The 22,661-nt window shown below is 36.9% G+C and overlaps 1 protein-coding gene across 5 annotated transcripts in view; it reads left to right on the forward strand.

The window, feature by feature from the left end:
- Positions 1-22,661, forward strand: part of EBF1 (EBF transcription factor 1) — a 412,485-nt gene that overhangs the window by 301,394 nt on the left and 88,430 nt on the right. For 3 of the 5 annotated variants that reach the window (XM_058168521.1, XM_058168522.1, XM_058168524.1), the window contains exon 9: positions 14,851-14,984. In XM_058168521.1, coding sequence (XP_058024504.1) covers positions 14,851-14,984 — 134 coding nt within the window. The remainder of the gene's footprint in view (positions 1-14,850; positions 14,985-22,661) is intronic. The other 2 variants (XM_058168525.1, XM_058168523.1) reach the window with 1 other exon arrangement.

A 22,661-nucleotide genomic window follows, 5' to 3' on the forward strand; every position in this document is an offset into this window, starting at 1 on the left:
TTAGAACGTAAAGCCCAGCACACAATAGGGCATAGCATAATGCATAGCCTCAAAATTACAGGGCAAGAAACCCTGTCAGTTTGCATGCTCTAACACTTTATTATCTAATGATCTAATATGCAACAATGCAAAGAGGAGATTCTCATCATTCTGACAGGAGCCTAAGAGAAATGACTAAATTACTTTATGTACCATTAGCGCTAGCAACCATTGTGAACTCACTGCCGAGCATTTATGCTAATACCTCCAAATATATTCAAGTGGCCTTGTCAAGCTGATAACTGACAAGCAGTTTAAATAGGGTTGGGTGATGTGGGGGTTTTTTGGTTTTTTTTAAGGGCCAGGCCAATGTTGTCTTCTTCTTCCTGCTTTTCCCGGTCTTCTACAAATTGTGGCAACTCTTTGGCAGTTTGATTCTGTAACAACATGAATGCACAGAAATAGCCAAAACTTGGTTACTACAAAGTACAAATCTTACGGGAAAGATCAATTAGGCTGTTAAATCTCAGAAAAGTTAGACGTAATTATTCTGTGGTCATCATTGATAGTTCCCAATATTAAAATTCATAGTGGAATTAAGAATAGAAATCTACTGTGACTGATTTCAATCCCAGACTCTAACAAAAGAAGGTTTAAGGGTGTGCTTAGTAGCAGGTGTTTGGCATGGTGATACGATACCACAATGTGTTTATTCTGTCAAGGGTCTTACTATCCTTGCTATTACCACTAAGAGGAAAATGAAGAAGATACAGAGCTGCTGTTTCAGCAGCAGCAAAAATAAAGTTGATATACATAGATTATTAATCACACTTTTCTAAATATAAATTACTAAGTCAGTAAGCATTGAAACAAATTCTAAAACAATGACTCAACTGCTAGGAGTATTTATATTTTTTTCCCTAGGACATAACTCCCTAAGTTTTTTTCTGGAGCTCCAAAACTAGAACCTAAAGAGTTGTGACTTCTCTAGCACTGTTTGTCTGTCTGTCTATCTGTCTATTCTTATGTAGTAGAAAAAAAATAATTGGTTTGTTCAGAATCAATATCCCTCCCTGTTCAGTGGAATTATATCCTAGTGAATGCCATTCAAACTTCAATTTTACTGACCTAAAACTGGCAGAATCTTGCCTTGGAGTATAGGAAAGTTCTTCGTTTCACATCTTAATTTATAGTTTATTTTTTTTTCTCCAGGAGTTGAAGTTATTTTACCCATTTCCAACAAAACTCTACCCTTATCACATAAAATGTACTGGGGGTGGTGGTGGTGGTTAAGAAGGCAATCCTATCCAACCTTCTTTTCAGTTTTCTAGATGGTGTATGTTTGTGCACTGCAAATTAAGAAAGATTACTCTTTTATTTTCAAGGTCTGGCAAAGTCGATGCAGAACCATGTTACTCCTATCCCAAAAGCTAATCCCTCAAGCACCCAGCTAGATTAGTGGTGGTTGAGGTTGTTTGCTTGTTTGTTTTGTTTTTTTTTCTTGACCTTTTTCTCCTGATTGAAACTTATATTCATTTCAGGATTCCATCTATTAACCTTTAGCCCCCATCTTTATCCTTAAGGGGCAACTGGACCATCTGTCTTCCTATTCTAGTAATGGAAGGCTTCCATTGATGTATGCTGAGTATGCCCAAACTGCATCTCAGATGATTACAATCCTGCCTACTAGCCTATGATAAGTATCAGTCATCCCAGCTGGACAGAGTGATGCTGGAACTTTTACTCTTTTTTTTTTTGCCTGCAGAGCAGGATTTGTTTTCTTGATTTTTCTCCTTCTCCTGTTGCTCCAGCCTGCAGCCCAAGTGAGACAGAAATAACCATTCTTATTGTTATCCTTTCTAAACTAATCCAGAATATTTAACAGCCTATTTGGAAACGAAAATTGCATCTGACATTCTAGCTTAGTTTTCAAATACTCCCCACTTGATATGCCGTCATACCTTTATCTGTGAATTTATAGTGGTATTATGGTTTAATGAATTGAACAAGTCCCTGAACAACGACACACATCTTCTTGTTGTGGTTGTTCAAATTTAGAGACTACACACTTTGTGCTTCAGATGAATATTAAATTTAGCATGCTTCATTGGCAGTAAACTTCAAGCTACTTATATTACACATTACTAATAAGTGGTTAAGGGTGTGTGTGTGTGTGTGTGTGTGTGTGTGCTTATTCTATATTTGTCTGTAAAATGCTGCTGTTACTCGTGCTGAAGAATATACAGAGGCAGCAAATTTATATTCTGACCAGCAAGTAAAACTTGAACAGACGGGCAGGTTCAATACAAAGGTTTAATCCTATCAGGGTGATTCCTCTATGGCCATCTGGATTACAATGCATATAAATTCAGCACTTGTTAAAAATACAACATAGGCCAAGATTAACATTCCAGATTTTCTAGTAGTTATTTGACTTTATGATTTCCAGGCTCTGGAAACTTCCTTTACAAGGTCCCTTTATTTAAAGGAAGAATCTAAATAGGAATAAGAGTTCTTAAAGCTTGAATTTTTATTTGTGGAAACCAAATTACAGTTGCTTCTTCCTCAACAATTTCCTTATATATCCATATATATTGCATTCATTTTTAAAGATTTCCTTTCCTTTTAAAAAAAAGATTGGCTGCTTTGTGCAGTTTCAGAAAAAAAATGAACTGATACAAAAATAGGGTTCAGAAGAAAAACCTTAAATATATGGTGTGGGAAGGTGGGGGTTATTTTCCACATGATCAAAACAATTAAACTGGTTATAAGAAACAGTATAATCAACTGTTTGTTAAATTAATGTTATTTTTTACATGACAGTCTACCACAGAAAATTGTAGCCTATAAATTAAATTCTACTTACTGTATAATGCAAGCATAGTATCTTCCTACTGCCAATGAAATCCCATTATATAACTAAGCCTGACACTTTATACAAAGTGGCTAATGTGTGTCTACAAAATAGGAGAGTTTTATTTCAAATTGGACCAGAATGATTTAGTAGGTGGTCCAGTTAGCTATAGAAAAATTGCAACTGTGTAGTCATAATATATTGGCTAGCATGCTTGGAACACTATGTTCACATTCTGAAACAAAATAATTGCACCCTGTTATCAATTGTACACTATGAAAATAACTATTACTATTAGAAAGTCTGACATTCTTTCTTCATTACCGAAGAAACATGTAGAAACATTGCTATTCCAAAGCAACACAGATGGACTGGGGGCAGCAAATAAAGAAATATATGGCTCTGGTGGCAGGGAAGGTTAGCCTTCTTTTTCTCAGCCACGATATGTGTATATGCGTTTTATGCTTCTTTATATGTATCTGTATATAATTCCTGACATTCAGGTCTGGGAATTGGATTTAGACATTTGCAGTGGAAGTGTTTTATCAAATATTATATTTTGAGCCTCCCACTTTGGCCTTGAATCCTTTGCTTTTCTTCTCCTCAGGCCCAGCCCCTCAATCCATGGCCTTATTTTTGCATTTAATCAACATAAATAAAATAATAATGATTCTATCATTATTACTATCATATCCATAGAAATTTCTGTAATGGGTTGGATTGCTGAAAAGAAAACCTTGAAGATTTATACAAAATTAAAATCCAAATTTGTTCATCATGAAAATCCTGTGGGGGACCTGGGAGTTGATTTCTAGGGACAATTCAAAATGGTAGTAACTTCCCTTTAATAAAATAAACAAGGCTAAAATCTGGTGGAGAGACTAAAACTGTTAACTGTTTCTAATAAAAAGTACCCTATCTCTCCAGAAGGCCAGGAGAGTTGAAATACTCTTCTGAGATTATGCTGTTCTCTACAGACAATCTCAGTAGGTCTCAACAAACACATTTGATTTTTAGCACATTAGAATTGTTGATTAATAAGATACTTGAAATCTTTCACACAAGTAATCTGCACCTGAATAACCAAACTGTTTTCCTCTCCTTCTTTACCATCACCTCAGTGTAAATCTTGCATCCGCCTACTGTACTGTGCATCTGATCAACTGAGTTGCAGTACACAAAATCTTTTAAAATAACACTTGTTACTTGTAGAAAAGATGCTACTGGAGTCCTGATTATTATTATTTTTTGCCACCATGAACTAACAGTTCTCTTCCTACCCTGCCCTAAGTGAAGTGTAAGAACAAAGTTAGCCATTTGGTATATATGCCAACACTTTGCAGTGCTGTCAATTTCCATATGATTTGAAGAAGTGGATGAATTACAGGGGTTTTTTCAGCTCTTCTTCTTTATTTTTCTAAAAGGGCATCTTCTCCCTTCCACCAGTAGAAGCTCTTCTTTCCTGTTACATTTCTGGGATAACTGCACATGACAAATTGACTTGAAAATATAATGAGTGATCTCTGCCTTCCAAGTGTGAAGTCAAAAGCAGTGTAACAAAATCTGTTCTCTTCTTTCTTCCAGGCATAGAAAATGGCATAAAAAAAAAATCAATAAGTATTTATTTTAGCACTTAACTAGGGGAAGACATAAAAAGAAACTGTGTTTTCCCCTGAGCTTTGATGTGCTGTTCACAAATAAAATTATTTTTAACTAAAATATTATTTGGGATGGTCACAGTAAAGCCACAGAATTTATTTTTGCAGGAACTGGGTATGTCTAGTTTAATGAAAAGAAGGACCGGGGTGACATGATAGCAGTGTTCCAATATCTCAGGGGCTGCCACAAAGAAGAGGGAGTCAAGCTATTCTGCAAAGCACCTGAGTGCAGGACAAGAAGCAATGGGTGGAAATTAATCAAGGAGAAAAGCAACTTAGAACTAAGGAGAAATTTCCTGGCATTTAGAACAATTAATCAACTTGCCTCCAGAAGTTGTGAAGGCTCCAACACTGGAAGTTTTTAAGAAGATATTGGATAACCATTTGTCTGACGTGGTGTAGGCAGGGGGTGGAACTAGAAAACCTCCAAGGTTTTTCTGTTATTCTATATTCTGTATTTTCATTCTGTAGAAAAATAATAATAGCAATAGCACTTAGACTTATATACTGCTTCATAGTGTTTTACAGCCCTCTGTAAGTGGTTTACAGAGTCAGCATATTGCCCCCAACAATCTGGGTCCTCATTTTACCAACCTTGGAAGGATAGAAGGCTGAGTCAACCTTGAGCCACTCAAAATCAAACTCTAGGAGTGAGTTCGCCCTGCCGTACTGCATTCTAACCACTGTGCCACCACAGCTCTTGCAGCCTATATCGTCATAATGAAGCCATTTATCTACCACATTACATCTGTATAACCGGTTTGTTTAGGACTACTTCCTCAAATGAATATACACAATATTAATATTTTTTCCAATATAAATTTGGATTAAAAACAAAATTGCAAATAAAAAAAATCTATATTGCTCCCCACTGATAAGTCCAAAAAGGAACACTGATCTGGCTCTCTGGAGCTGAGAAACAAAGCAGACTAGCACATTTTTATTCTGCAGGGGTCCATAAGTTAGAAGTATAATTCAATATGTTGTCAAATTTGCCTGTAGCTTTAGAAGAAGTCTCCCCAGGCTATATTCTGGCATCTTTGCCAGAGGCCAAGAGAGAATGGAATAAGGTGCAGGGAGGTCAACTTCTGAAGACAACTGAATGGAGACCTCTGTTGGAATATGTAGCTCAGCAGTAAAGCAGATGCTTTAGATGCAAAAGGTCTCAAATATAATTCTTGGAAAACTTCTGTCAGCATTAAACATCATGAGATAGCAGACCAATCATCAAACTATCTATAACTGAGTCTTCACCATGATTATAGTGAGTATGTCAGTCATTTCTGTACCTTGCAGAAGATACTAGTTCTATGTTGTTGTACAGAAATCCTTATTTTATTAGATAGACATGAAGTTTTTAACAAGGAATTAGATAGCTGGATAGAAAATATGAAATAATACCATTCTTTAGGTTATTTAATAGAAGCATGATTTTTACATAACAATGTATGCTTTGCAAGACTCACAGTGGATTTTCAAAATCCTCTTACTGAAAGTTCAGTTGCTGATGTTACCTAATTATATCTTTCTACTCTGTGCCAGCCAAGAGAGGCAGTTGAGGTCCTGTCCCTGTGCCTGCAGGATATTTGAGTTTGAATGGGGAGGAATCTTCTCCAACTCAAGCTTACCAAGGCCAAGTGGCTATGGGTGTTTGGATCACCAAAACCTGGATTTACTCTGAGCTTGGGGTTAGGGTTAGGGTCATTCGGCGTGAGCTGAAAACGCACCTATTTATTCAAGCGGGACTGGATTGAAATTGGAATTTTATTGGGGTATTTATGTTTTAAGATTTTAAATGGTTTTAAAATTTCGGCCACATTATAATATTTCTTTTTAACTTCTTTTTAATGTTTATATATTGAATTTTTACTTGGCTGTACACCGCCCTGAGTCCTCCGGGAGAAGGGCGGTATAAAAATCGAAATAAATAAATAAATAAATAAATAAATAAATAAATTCAAGAATTTGGAAGTCTCCCTGGACTCACAGAGCCTGCTCAATGAGCAGGTGGCAGATGTGGCTAGGAAGGTTTTTGTCCAGCTTCATCTGGTGTACCAGTTTACACTGTCCTATATTGGGGGCAGGACTACTTCAAAGCTTGACTACTGCAACACATTCTACATGGGCCTTGTCTTCCTATCCAGGGCTTTTAATTCTGCTTGAGTGCATCCCACCATTCTTCCTATCTATCTAATGACTAGAATTGCTCAGGTGTTAATTCCCTTCATGCTGTTTGTCAGTTTCATTTTTGCTCAAGTGGAAAGAGCTAGAGGCTGCTGGACTGCATCAGCTACTATACCAGTTAGCAATTTGAAAGTTGTTGGTAAGCAGGTAATTGGACTCCAGTTGACTAGTGCTGTCCCTTTTGTTGACTCTTCCTTTATCAGGTAGGTTTTTGCCAGAGTTTAACCAATCTTCTAATTCACCTCCTCGCGCTATGTTGTTGGGAATGAATGAATGTACAATAGACCAAGCAGATCTTTCAATCAAAAACCATGCGGTTCTTCTTTGTCTGGTGCTAACCAATTCTTGATCTTCCTTGCCCTTTACTGCACCGTTTCTGCAGTTATTACAAGTTCTTTCATTTCAGCATCTTTTCATTTTTTCCCATCACCTTTATCAAAGTTGCATTCTTATTATATTTCTTTGGGTTGTTCGATAGCTGTGCACAGAACTGGAACTGTACTGTTACTCCTTTGTCAGGGGTTGACTGGTTTATTACGTTTGGTAGAAACATTTTTTATTCAACTGAAATTGGAGAGTCTGTCTATAATGTGCAATTCAACCTTTGTATCTGCTGATCTTCTTGGCTATAGCTGTTACTTGCTTCCTTGATCTTCCTTGTTTCTGGGTGATATTTCTTGATCAGATATTGTTTGGAATTCTTTTCTTTAAATTTTTTTTTCTAGCTTGCTTGCATCTGATCTTATTTTCCAACCTGATCTTCCATTGTGGCACTGTTTGACTTTTTTTCCTGTTCATTCATTTGCATCCAAGGTAATCAGTTATAACTGTCACCTTGCTGTACATTAGTTCATTTGTTTCTTGCAGTGAGCTGGTGCTTGTATTTGAGACTGCAGTATTGTGTTATTATGATGCGTCACATAGTCAGCCAGATGTTCAGACTGGATTTGGCAGTTTTATCCACTTATTGAGTCATTCCCAAGTACCTGGGATAGGAAGGTGTTATGTTTGAAGGTATTGTCACAGGATGTAAACTGTTCCAAGTAAAGCTGCCTTTTACAATTGACTGATGGTGATTTTATCAATGCTGATGGTTTATCAAATAGTGTTCCAGCTGTTTTGGGATTGCATCCAAGGCACCTATTACTATTGTACTACCTTTACTTTCTTTTTCTATTGCCATTCCATTTCTATTAGCAGGTCTTTGTATTTTGTTATTGTTGTTATTATTATTATTATTATTATAATATAAAATATGTTGTGTGGCCAGGCTTACAATAGTTGTTGTTCAGCTCATTATTTAGCCTTTGGTTGCACCATCCTATAACTAGCTACCTCTGAATATCCTATACATAACTGTTTCATTAAGCCTTCATTAAGTGCAGAAAGGGTAGAGAAACCGGAAGGTAAAATTTGGTACATATGTAATCTAAGACATCTTAATTACTATGGAAGAATGAATTATTAATGGTCTATGGATATTTTAATTAGTTAACTTGGGAATATTTGGACAAATACCTTCTAGTTTAAGTATAAACAAACTTATTTTATTAAAATTGGTTGCTTCCCCCTTCCTTTACTTCCCAGTTTGGTAGCATCCTATTCTCCCCAGTTTACTGGATCCTCTGAATATAGACTGCAATTATCCATTTCAGTCATAACCAGTGGCTATATTTGTGCATCATCCTAACTCTGTTTGGATTGAGAGCTACAAAGCCTTCTCTATGGAAGCTCACCGAGTCTTTTATGATAAATACTGAAGGGGCTAGGAAATGGGTCACTCTTCAGCACCTGCACCACCTCTACATTAATCATAGCACAGATTTTCTGAACCAAAAAAAGAGCAAAGGCAGAACTTGGCCAATAGCTCTGCATGTCACTAATTTGGCTCAGTAAGTCTGCACGTCTGAGTTCAATTAACCCTTATTTCCAGGGCCACCCATAAACTACCAAGTAAGCACCAGTTTCCCTTGTTTTATATCAATGAAATAGATTTTTCTTTTGGGAGTTGGGGAGGGGGGATATTGTTTACTTACTAATGAAGGGTGTGTTTTATCTGCCAGCCTTTGAAACACTGTCTCTTCAATATGGCAAATCACAGGCTTTGACACTGCCAGTAGCTTCTTAATTTATTTGTATCATTAGACACTCTGGTTGCCCAGCAGGTGATGATAGGGCATCCCCAGTAAAAGTGTTTGTATATTCGTGTGAGCATATGCACACACATAGAGAATGTTAGCAGTTAAATAAATATAGAAGCAGAAGAAGTCTCCCACCTCTCTATAATTATTTTTCGTATTCATTTTCCCCTCTCTCTCTCCGCCTTTGTGCAAAGCAAATTGGAAATCTCGTAATTAGGCCTGACTCTTAGTGTAGTATTAGACTCCCAAGCCAAAGGTCAACACCCTGAAATGAAATTTAAACCAATTAATCAGTTAGATTTTTACTGCTTGTCCGTGTTTTCTCAGCAATTCCCACAGCACGTAGCCTTTGATCAATTCTGCAAAAGCTAAAATGTGTGCCTGCTGCTAGCGAGATGGGAATGACATTAACATGGCACTCATAAAACAATCAGAGCAGTGAAACCCTCAAACAGAACAGGGCATAGTAATATTTAATAAAAGCAGGCACATAATCTTCAGAATTAGCATTTTGTGCCTTGCTGTACCTTTGGGAGAAGAGCTTTTATTTGTGGAGTGATCATTATTATAACAAAGAACAGCTACCTAATAATTTCCACTTTTAGTTGGCAATATGCTATGAGCATTTCTGAACAATTATGCTAAACTGAGGCAGGGTAATCATTTTATTGTCACTGTTTGAAGGGAGGAAATTCTCTACCCACAGTGGCTACAAAAATGGGAGAAAACCCCACAAAGGGCAATGTATTAATGATAAAAACTTTGGGGAAGCCCTTGTACTTTAAGTGGCATTTGCTTTGTGCCTAAAAACCCAAGTAAAAAAATACAAGCTGGGTTCTGAAAGCCAGAACTGGTTTGTGCATTCGCTTTGCTTTTCTTGATCTAACATGTTCAAGCCAAAATGCCAGGATAGTGCCTATTTGATTTGTAACAGATGCAATTTGTGGAAATTTTAAGATTCGTCAGAGAAATTCTTCTAAATTTTAGCAGGTTCATTTCCTGTCCTTTTAGAGAAGGCTTGTGAGCAGAATTGTCCAGATTTTTGTCTGCATTTTTGCTGCTTTGAAAGAAACTCTACTGGCACCTTGGTTATATGTGGACGCTTCCCTTCCCAGGTTTTCTAGGAACAAACCCATTTCCCTTTTTCATCTTCCTTTCACTACTATAAAGTTCTTTTGCTTTGAGCACAATTTAGTGACAATCTAAATATGCAAGGCCATTGTTTTCCTAAAGATCACAAATCGTACATTTCATTTAGTATGATAGAATGATTATGTAAGGGGCTGTATAGATCATGTATCATGCCTGAAGTGTTAGTTTGATTCAGTACAACATGCATTTAAAATGCTTTCAGTATTGATAACACTTCTATAGATTATCTTGTATACTGTCATGAATTATACTTTTTATAATAAGGTATGCATTTGAGAACTGAAAGAACTGCAGGCCTTGTATATCAAATCCAGATACTGTAAACTACAACCACCAGGCCAATCACTACATTAAGAAATGGCAACTTCTTAATTATACTCATAAACCTAAGAGCCAAAAGAGTCAGCATGCTAAGGATTCATATGCAGTGAACACAGTTGCTATTGAAATAAACAATGAAACAAGTAACAGATACAAGTGGCGTGGCCCCAAATGGAAGCAGAAGCTTACCTCTATTATGGTCATTTATGGTCATTGAATATGAAACTGTCAGCTTCAGCTAGGGATGGGTAAATGCCACAGACTAGATCTCTCTCACCTGTCTGGAACTATCCTGGAGGAAGGAGGAGAATGAGCACAACAGAGTACCACCTTCCCCTAACTCCCAAAGCAAGTCCAGAAGGGTGTCATTGATTATATCAAAAGCTATTAAAGAGTCAAGAAGAGTGAGGATAGCTACATTGTCCCCATCCTGCTCCCGTCAGGTGTAAACTAATAGTTTAATCAATGCTATTTCACTCTCATAACCCACCCTGAATTCTGAATGAAAAGAGATAATCCACTTCATCCAAAGTCCTCTATAGTTGCCTTGTTCTACCAACCTTTTCCCAAAAGAGAAGTTTATAGACTGGATGAAATGGCCCTTTCAGGACAGGGCACACCAATGCCTCCTTGAAAGCCAATAAAATCACCCCGTTCCTCAAAGAATTATTAACCACCACCCATTTATCCTCTCCCCTGGCATCCTTAACCAGCCAGAAGCAACAGGAATTTAACACAGAGGTAACCAAACTGCAAGAGAGCTATCCATGTCTCCAGATGCAAACTCCCTCCCTATAAACTTCCAAGCCTTAGCCCCATTGGGTAAGTTTCCATTGGCACTGCCCTAAAGTTAGAGTCCAATATAGAGCAGATGCAAGTGACTTTTTCTCTGAGGTGCACAGCATAATTTTCACAGTGACCTTATAGATAAACTCTGAGAAGAGATCAGGTCACCCAAAATAGGGCTGCTGAATGGGTATCTGAAAATGCAATAAGGATGGAGAATTAATCATATTTTACTACCCTTACCACCAGAGTAGGCTTTAATTGTCTTCACTCTCTGTAACTTGCCAGCAGTGCTCTAGGCATCTCTTAGTCTCTTTAAATTCCTCAACTCCTCTGTATACCACAAAGAGTGTGGGAACCATGGGCATGGAGAGGCTACTCAGACACAATCTAATCCAGTTCAAGGCCATGGCTTGTCTTTCATACCATCTAACCACCAAGGTTTTATTTGGACCATGTAGAAGATTATCCGGAACAACCTCAAAGTCCCTCTGAAACCCTGTTGGGTATATCAGTTAGGGATGGGTGGATCTAATAGGCCTATTTCCTTCCTTCCTTCCTTCCTTCCTTCCTTCCTTCCTTCCTTCCTTCCTTCCTTCCTTCCTTCCTTCCTTCCTTCCTTCCCTCCCTCCCTCCCTCCCTCCTTCCTTCCTTCCTTCCTTCCTTCCTTCCTTCTTTCCCAAACAAGCAATAATTATATCATGCTAATACAGAAGCGTGAAAATACTCAGCATTATTTGTTCAACGATCATTAAATTTGGTGAATGTTTAAGAGATTATTAAACTCTTTAGGTCTGCAGGAATATCTTTCTAAAATATAATTCTGGATGGCTTCTGCAAATTGTTTATGTTCTTATATCCTAAAGAATGTTATCCCTCCCCCCAAAAAAGCACTGAATATCATGATGTAGTTAATTGACAACTTGCTCTTAACTGGCTGCATGGTAATTTGCCGGGGGGGGGGGCGGGGGGAAGAGAGATGACATTTTGCTAGGGGGAAAAAAATCATAATTCTTTTGGTTATTTTTTGCTCTATTCTAATTGCTTAATATTTTTATTCATACACACATTTACTCACACACATGCTTTATCATTTGTGCAATGGTAGAGTGGAGAAAAAAACCATTCAGCCATTCAACAGTGAATGGTTAAAAACTCTATTAATGGTACATTCTTTGCTTGCTTAATATTTATTTACATTTCTATTTATTTTCTCTCTGTCTGTATTTATATAAACTGTATAAAAGGAAAGGGAAAAAATGACTTATTTCATATTTTTCAACAAACAATTTCATATTAAACCACTGCTTTTAAATAAAGCCGGGGTATAAGAAAAAATCATGTATTTTCTATTACCATTTTCCCGCATATGCAAAATCCATTCAAACCTATTTATCTTCAGAGAAACCCTGTGTTCTGGGTCAGTAGTCTTATTTTTTAAAAAACTGGAATTGAATCTGGTCTGGGAAGAAGAAACTTGCACATGGTTATAATCGTGCACATAAATGGGATTGAACTTGAGCCCCAATGGTATCATTCTCTCCATATCCATTTGTAGTTGGATATAAATACCTGAAGGTTGCTCAAAGTCATTCTCTTTGCTTGGAGGGCAATCACCCTGTGTGGGTGTGTACACATATGCATGTGCGCGCGGGTGTATACCTATATCTAAATGCCTATGTCTAAATACTAGGCAATAGGAATTTGGGTTCAAGTGTAGTTTAAACACACATGGTCTACCAAAGTCTTGGAAATAGTCATTACACAACACAACACAACTTCAACTCTCAAAGACTTTGTCACATTTTATAGAGAAAGGGAAGATCATCTTGGAACAAGATGATTATATAGTCCCTTGAGAGATGCAGTAGCTCAGTCCAGACATAATATGAGCAGATTTGCATATACATAAAAGAAATTTCTTTACTCATTCTCCTCTTCATCCACATAACATATATTCTTTAGGGAGTCCCCAAGCCATTCATAGCAGATTTCGGGAATATGTAGGAAGAGAAATTTGATCTTCTAGCATTTTCCAGCTAATTTTTGCTGATTTTGAAGGAGGGTTATTAATGATCTAAGGGATGCGGTGGCTCAGGGGCTAGGCAGTTGAGCTTGTCAATCGAAAGGTTGGCAGCTCAGCGGTTCGAATCCCTAGTGCTGCTGTGTAACGGGGTGAGCTCCCGTTACTTGTCCCAGCTTCTGCCAACCTAGCAGTTTCGAAAGCACGTAAAAATGCAAGTAGAAAAAATAGGGTCCACCTTTGGTGGGAAGGTAACAGTGTTCTGTGCACCTTTGGCGTTGAGTCATGCTGGCCACATGACCACGGAGACGTCTTCAGCTTTGAAACAGAGATGAGCACTGCCCCCTAGAGTCAGGAATGACAAACATGTATGTGTGAGGGGAACCTTTACCTTTACCTTTTATTAACGATCTAGTTAGTTCTAGGATGGAAAATGACCAAGAAAATCCCAGAACTTAGGCTAGACTGGGAGGTTAAAAAAATAACCTAGAAAAAGACAAAATTAAGCTGTTTAGATAATACTTCTAAGAAATTTATATGGATGTGTCCATAATTCACCAGGGAATGCATTTGATTTTGTTTATCCTGCTCATTGAAGGACCCCAGTGCTTATTTCCATAAAAAAAATTAAGAATGTTCCTTTCCACAGGCAGGTTTTTACTTGCCCATGAAGATATGCTTAACATGGCAGTCATGCAGAGAATAAAATATTGTAGATAAAAGAAAGAATAACAGTGAGTCATCTTTCAGTCGGCATAACAAAGCTGTGCCATCTCTGAATTAGATCCAAAGGTGAAGCCTTGAAAAACTGTAGTAGTTTTTGAACCCAAAAATATAGCTCCCAAATGGCACGGACATCCCTTATGTCATAATGTCTAAAGTGAAAGTTAAAAAGGATATATAAATGGAAGTTTCTCAGTTCTTGGTCATTTACTTCATGCAGCCACTTTTTAGATTAACTCTAGGATTGTACAGATTCATTATAACTAGGCTAGACAAATTTTCTAGTATGAACTGTAGATTTTTGTGAGCTGTTCAGTGATTGGTAATTAAGTTTCCTCCTTTCAAAAATTAATCTATGTTATAAAGCCTACCATTTTTGGATTCATTAAAATATATGCTATTGCTAACAAACATATGGTTAAAAATAGGACTGCGGCTTCATTTTCTAATATGTAATGGTATCTTTTTCAAAAATAATCCATTTCCCCCCTAAACCTTTGCAGAGATCTGTTGTTTTTTTGAAATACGCTCTGTATAGATTTTCATGACTGCAAAGTACCAAAATTATTTAAACATAATGATACGTCATGGCTATTTGCCATCAAAAACATTGTAATCATGAAGCAGGTTTACCAAAGTCCTTTATGATGAATCTCCAAAAAGAAGAAGGCAGGGTCATATTTTGTACAGGCAGGAACTAAGAATTTGAAGAATGCACTCTTTTCTCCAGCCAGTCAGTCTTCAACCAGCAAGTCTGCTTTTTTCTTTCAATGGGCTGCCAACTAAGATTATCTTTTAAAGAGGGAAAAAAATAGGAACGAAATTAAAAATTAATGGGGAATCATTCTCTTTTCAAGAATCTGTTCTAGAAATCTTTCTCCCACAAAAGAGGTGTAAGCTAGACATAGAAAGGGATCTTCATATTAGAAAGTGGAGGGGTAATCAAAGTTTTCTCTCCCTCCCCAGGTCTTTTATCATTAAAATCCTATTCTAACAGCCAAATCCTTCTTTTTCATGTGTGTTGGAAAGCAGCTACACCCTGTATCAAAGCCATCAGTCCAAGTGAAGGATGGACTACGGGAGGTGCCACTGTCATCATCATAGGAGACAATTTCTTTGATGGGTTACAGGTCATATTCGGCACCATGCTGGTGTGGAGTGAGGTAGGTGTTCTCTGCAAATTAATATCCAGTAACCGTGTCTGGTTTATAGACAGTTTTCTTTCTTTTAGGAAATGTGGTATAGGAACAAAGGGAATGCTTTCTAATTCTTCACCTTTTAAACAACTAGGGGATTAGAGGCACTTGTGGCACGTATCAGTTTTCCCTGTTTATATTTATGTCTTTATTTATGAGATCAATAATTTAAAAAAAAAACTGTGAAGATGCCTGCAGTGCTGCAAATCTAATTAGGAGTAACTGGTCATCCCAAAGGTGACATTTCGTTTCTCATCTGAAGAACTGAAGAAACTTCTTGGATGAGATGAGAAATCTTCAAGGAAAAACGAAGTCTAGTGGCCATTTGAAAAAGCACCTTTGGGGCAACCTGACCTGGATGACTGAGAATCTCCATAGACATCTTACGAGTCCTGATAAATAAATGGTTATTTCCAACATCAGAAACTATAGTTCACTTTAATGTAAACTATGGGGTTTTTTTTTGATGAACATAACAATTTAGTCCTCAGTACCCCCTTTTTAAAATTAGAGAATGACTTTGTACTCTATATGACACTATATTTATATTTTGTTTATTTTTGTTTCTTTAATTGTTGTGTGCAATTTTTAAATTTTATTTTATCTTAATGTCCATTTTACAAACTGGTTTAAATATATGCTCCTATCTGTTGTTCCCTCATACAATTATTTACTCCAATTATGATAAAAAATGGCAATTTTAGTAGCAACTTTAACATGGGAGGCATAAGCCCGTCCCAAATACACATGCTTCAAAATGTACACGATGCAGGCTAGTACATTTTACGCCTGTTCATTTTGATGGACAAACATTTTAGGTCTATTTCCCCAAATATGGAGATCTCAGAAGGGAGATAAATTCCTTCTGACTGCCAGTGCTAATCTCTGATGACATATTCATCAGAGATCTTCAGACATTAGCCATTTATACAGGCAGTTCAATTTGGAGACATCTGTCAGGCATCAAAAGTTATGGATTCTATGAAAAGCTATGGATGCTAATCTACCTAGATGGTACAGAAACTTGTGGAAAAAAAACTAGAACAGGGTTCCAATCTGGTATTATTTAGGTGCTGCCACTGAAATGGCTGAGATGATGCATTGAGGCTTATTTCCCAAGGGTACCCATTTAATTTACCAGAACTATTTGGAGAGTTACTTTAAGTTATAGTAACACTAGAATTCTAGGCTACATGAGCATGGACCTGACATCCTATCACAACTTCATATGCTCAAATGTCCTGTTCTTACAAAGGACAATTGCAAAATTATGATCACAATCAGTGAATCAATCAGGTACCTATATTTACATCAGCTATGTAAAATTATATTATCTGATTATGTGTTTCCTAAGGCCTTTGATGTGCTATTCCACACTACATGATACAACTGTACCATTTCCTTAAAAAATATTGTTTTAATATTTATGAATTATATCCACACCAAAACCACTGAACAGTTGTTAGCTGTGCATTTGTCACAATGAATATTCATACTTACCTTTTGCAGACTTAAGTGCACTCTCCATTTTTAGAAGTGCTTTTAATTACTTTTTTGCAACAAACAAACAAAAAGAAAATACATTATTACATTATTTAAAAAAAAAAATAGAAGTGCTTTTAAGGAGCTTTCCCTAAGAGATACACAAAAAAGACTTTTTTCAAAACAAAGGTAGGCCAGAACAAAACTGTGTCTGTATAAGCAAGTAACTTTTATTGAAATCTTAGAATTAATAATTTTTTATCTTGTCTGGATTACTGAAATGGTCATTACATGACATTTAAATAAATAAATAAAAAAGCCTAGATATAAATGTCATTCACTTTTCACTACAGTCCAGAATGAAATAAAGCTAAATACAACTAAATAACTGATGGAAGTTTTAAAATATCATTTTTTTATGCCTTCCTGCCCCTGTAATGTATAACAATTGTATTTAAGAATATATTTGAGAAATAAGAAACAAAACAAAGTTTCATTTCTGAAATAGTGTTCTTTTCCTATTTTGCAATTTGCAATGTAAATATTATAATTTTATTTTCCATGTATTCAAGCTTTGTAATTGCAGTATTTATACGCATGAAATGGAAATTGATTATCAAGTCATTTCTCTTAAAACGTTATGCTGGTGTAAACTTCATTAAAGAAAATAGGACTTCTGCTAACTGAGCATATGAAAAATGGGAGATACATGTTAAATATGCTGATTTAAAATGATTTTGGGCTATGTATTTATTACTTAAACATATATTTCTGTTGTAGGTTCTATAACATAATTGCAACCTTTTTCACTTGGAGGAGTGAATCAGATCATAATTTGCTCTGCTAATTGTGTATGAAAACACAGATACTTGAGTTTTCAATTAATCTCCAATTAAATTGTCATAATAACCATGATTTTTTTTTAAAAAAATCACATTTAGAAAAGAGAAACTATCTTCAGTTGGGCTATATTTTGTATACAAGCAGTCAAGTAGAATAGTGTAATCAAATATATATATTTATACAAAATTTAAATATATCTATATCAGTGGTGAAATCTGAACTGGTTTGCTACCGGTTCGCTGACTGCGCATGCATGCTGTGTGCCAAACACGTGCACGTGTGGTGTGCACCAAATGAGTATGCATGTGCAATGTGCACCAAATGTGTACACATGCACAGTGCGGGCCAAATGCACCTGCATGTGCAGTGCACACCAAACATGCGCTGTGTGTGCGCATGCACAATACACACCAAAAGGAGGCTTGGGAAGGTAAGTAGAATAGTGAGGGGGAAATCAGCTCTGTTGCGCAATTTAGATTCACTAGAAAGCAGGATTTCCTGCTTTCTAGCAATTTTAAATCACCTGGCACAGCTGATCATCAGAAATACCGGTTCAGAGGAACCGGTAGCTTTTTTTTTAGTTTTTATCTCTACCAGTTTGCCCGAACCGGTACGAACTGGTAGCATTTCACCACTGATCTATTTCATTAGCTTTGTATCTCACTTTTATTTTGTGTAACTCAAAGTGACATATGTAATGATCCCACATCATGTTTTCTACATCCCAGCAACTTTATGAAGGTGAGATGGGCTAAGTGGGAAAGACTGACCCAAGGTCACCCAGCTTTAAAGTCTAAGAGAAAACTAGAACTCACTGTCTCCTAGTAACTGGCTGTCATATTAAAATTCAGATATTAGCTAGAATAATTAATTGTTAAGATGAGAAAGGGCTCGATACTTTCAGCGTTCCGTCTGCAGTTGGTAATTTGCATGTTACTTGCTGCTTTTACTCTTTAACTCTTTGTTGCCTGCTGATAGAATCTAGGGGAGATTTTTAAATACTGCTTTAAAAGACTGTGTTTTTTAGAGGTTAAGAAGATTTAAAGTGAATATTAAGTTGGAAATAAATAAATATATAATTTTATAGAAGATGGCAGCCAAACAATTAAAGTCTACTGTAACAAAGAGCTCTGGAACTTTATCAGCTGGTGCCTCTCCAGCTCATACAGCAGAGACTAGAACATTGAATTTAGAGGCGTTACAAGAGAACTTAAAAGGCTTTATAGAAGAAAAATTTAAAGTAATAACTGATGAGATGTCTGAAATGAAAGAGCAGATATCAGAAATTCAAGTGGGAAATAAAGAAGTTAAAGAAGGATTTGTAATGGCAGTACAAGTTTGGCAACGAATGTGATTTTATTGGAGGAGGAGGTTGAAGAAATTAAGCAACATAATTTAAAATTAGAAAATAAAATGGATGAATTTCAAAGTAAAATGGAAAAACAGAGGATGAAATAGTTTTGATACAATATAGAAATATGGAATTTGCTCTTAGAATTCGAGGTTTGAAAGAAAATAAGGAAGAGAATTTAAGGAAATTTTTCTGAAGTATTTGCTGAGATATTAGCAGCTCGTCCAGCAGATGTGGCTTATCAAATTGATAAAATATATCGTGTGAATTCTTGGATAGCAAGGCAAAAAAGTTGCCAAGGGATGTTGTTATTTATTTTACAAACAGAACAGTGAGAAATCAGATTTTGCAAGCTTCATATAAGGGGAGAAGATTCAGATTGCTGGTCAAGATATTTTGATATTAAAGGAAATTCCACCAAAATGTTAAGGGCTAGGAAGGAATTTGCCTTCCTGGTGAATGAACTTAAAAACATCAGATTGAATATAGATGGGATATTCCAACTGGTATAATAGTATATTATGCAGGAAAGTATATCGTTTCAATACGGTTGGAAAAGCAAGAGAATTTTATGTTGAGGTATTAAAGTTGGAAGTCTTCCCCATTGGAAGCTAGAAGAAGGAGGCTGAAGTGAAGGAAGAGAAGTGAAGCAGGTACAAGAACAGATTGTGATGGAAGAAGATTTATTACAAGTGTTGGAAATACCTACGACGGGTTTAGATTCAAAAGAACAAAGGTTGATAAGAGCTGCTGCTAAACGCAAGGAACAAGAGATGAAGGCACAACAACAACTGGCAACTACTACAACGGAAACAGTGGAGGAGCAAGGCCTAAAGTAAAATGTGATCTGCGGCTGGTGTTCCAAAAGTTTCCTATCTTGGAATGTTAATGGCCTGAACTCACCGTAGAAGAGAAGGAAAGTATTTCATTATTTGAAACAATTTAAAATGACATTACCTGTTTACAAGAAACACATATTAGATCTTGCTAAATGTTGAGATGCGATTGTGAAGATGCTACTTATTACCATATATGGTGGACTTGTAAAAAGTTAAAGCATTTTGGATTAAAGTATGGTGGATCATGCAGAATATTTTGAAAAGAAGATTAAGTTTACTCCGCAGTTCTTTCTACTAGGAATAATTATGGACTACACAGCTATAGAGATTAAATTGATTTTGAACTTAATAACAGTCGCAAGACTTTTGATTGCTCAGTATTGGAAGAAAGAAGAATTACCTACAATCAAGAATGGACACTCAAAGTATCAAATCTGGCAGAGATGACAAAATCTCCGCTTACTTGAAAGACTATACACTAGAAAAATATATTCTAGAATGGAAAATGTGGATTGATTATATTTAAAATAAGTATCAGATAAAAAAATATTGAATAGCATATGAGTAAATTTAGGAAATATTTTGTATTAGATATATTTTGAAGGAGAGGGGAATTGAGAGTGTGACTAAGTGTGGTGTGACTAGAGATTATAATTTAGGAATTATTTTGGATTATGATTGTTAGTTTTGATACCCTGCATTTTGTTCTGGGAAGTCGGGATGGGGGGTGGGGGGTAAGGGGGAGGGGAATTGGGGGGGGTTTGGTAGAGATGGAGTGATGGTTAATGTACAGGGATTATTGAAGAAATATAATTAATGTAGGATCGGGTCTGCATAGTTACCATTTTAGAACGGTGAGGAGGGAGAAAAGAGAGAGTAGGAGGTAGGAAAGAGGAGAAGAGGAAGGAAGAGGGATAGTAGAGGGAGAAGGAAGGTGTAGGGTGGAGGGAGGAGCGGATGTAGATAAGAGAAGGAGAGGAAGGTTTGGAAAGTAAAAGAAGGTAGAAGAGGGAAGAGTGTTAAAAAGGGGGGTGGTGACTGGGCAAGCCCGACTAATTGTATATAACTGTACATTGGATGAATTATTTGATATGATTGTAAAAATAAAACTTTTTATGAAAAAAAAAAAAAGATGAGAAAGGGCTATTGCTGCATATATATTATTCTTAAAGACAATGAATCCTAAATGACCTTTAATTATTTTTATTAATGTGCATTTGTGTGTCATGCATCTGTCATCCTGAATCTGATTGATTATTTATTTGTATTGCTTGCATATGATTAATAAAAATTTGAAATTCATTGTCATGTGATGTGACAATGGCTGCTGGCTTGTGGGTTTTGTTTGTTTAAGGTAGATAGATCATATAATTATCAAATGAAATCTTCTCCAGGTTCAAAGGCAAATTATGTCAGAATTACAGATGCTAATAAACAATCAAACAAGGTTATTCTTTTATGCTTTCTTTGTTGACCTTCATTGAAAGACCTAGTTGATTATTCTTAGAACCAACGAATGGACTAGATATCTAGTAGGGCTCTTTTAAAGTTCCTGTATTTCAAGCCTGCATAGTAATTGTGAAGTTTGCAGTTGGGGGAACCATAGGTGATTTTAGTTAAATAAGTAGCCAGTATGTATGGGATAGGGTAGGGCAGTGATGGCTAACCTTTTTGCCATCATGTGCCAGGAAGGGGGAGTGGCGGGGTCACCCGTGTGCATGCCCACACCCATAATTCTATGCGCCTCACCCCCGCACATGCACATGCGACTCTTCCCCCCCCGACACACGATGGCCCAATAGGCCCGTTTTTCTCTCTTACCTGTCTCCGGAGCCTCCCTATGAGTCTGGGAAGGTGGAAAATGGCCTTCCCCATTTCCCTGGAGGTCCTCCGGAGGCCAGAAACGGCCCATTTACCAACTTCCGGTTGGACAGGAAGTGATTTTTTTTGCTGTTTCCAGCCTCCAGAGACTCCTAGAGAGGCTCTGGGGGCTGGGGACAGCAAAAAATGTCACTTCCTGTCCAACCGGAAGTTGGTAAATGGCCCATTTCTGGCCTCTGGAGGACCTCAGGAGGGGTGGGAAAGAGCCTCCTAGGGAGGCTCTGGAGCCAGGTAAGAGAGAAAAATGGGCCTTTCCCACCCCCACCCAGGCCCTCTGAAGGCAGGAAACAGTCTGTTTCCCTACTTCTGGTGGGCCCAGAAGGCCCGAAAATCAGCAGGCCAGTGCACGCATGTGCACCGGAGCTGAGCTCGCGTGCCCATTGATATGGCTACGCATGCCATAGGTTCGCCATCACGGGGGTAGGGAATTGAATTGGGGCAATGATACTAAAGACAAAGCTTTTCACTTTCCCCATCAGAATCCTTCCCCATGAACTATTGTATAAACCACTGATGAATGGTTATTGGGGTTAAAGCTTACCCCAAGTTGAGGGATAGAAGGGAGAATATATAAATACAACTAAATAGCCGAAATATTCTTCTGCAATTTGTTGATGAGTCAGCTGGCGTGGAAGCCTCCAGAGGAGGGAGGGCATTTGAAAAACTGATGATTTATTCAAATTGTGATCTGAATTGGGAATCTTTCCAGAATACAGTGATTATGCTACCACAACTCACAGATTCTGAGATTGTGAAGTTTGGAGTAATCTCTGAAGGTACATGGTCTCCAGTGGGGATGGACTGAGATTGCCAGAAAAATCTAGGTACACTAGAAAAGGAATAGACTGATAGATTAATAATAAAGGGACCTGCAATAAAAAACACATAAGATAATTTAAAAACACATAAGATAATTTATTTTAAAATTTATTCTTTGCCGTTCATAAGGCTTGGGTTTATTCTCTGTATATAAATTTGTCACTTCTTCCTGATCATTTCAAGTATATGGATTACTTTCGTTCATAATTTCTTTGTTACGTTAAAAAAATTGAATCTTTCTCATTTGTAGAACTAAACAATTGTTAGATAAAACTATCCAGTAATATCATATTAATAAAGCTCAAGGCCAGTTAAGAACTGCACTCTCACAATTGAAAGCCAGTGAAACAATGTTCATTTATTTATCAAACTTGTACGGTGCCCATCTCACCAGAGGTGTCTCTAGGCGGCTTGCAGGCATTAAATAAA

This window comes from Ahaetulla prasina, chromosome 2 (genome assembly GCF_028640845.1).
Source record: "Ahaetulla prasina isolate Xishuangbanna chromosome 2, ASM2864084v1, whole genome shotgun sequence".
NCBI lineage: Eukaryota > Metazoa > Chordata > Lepidosauria > Squamata > Colubridae > Ahaetulla > Ahaetulla prasina.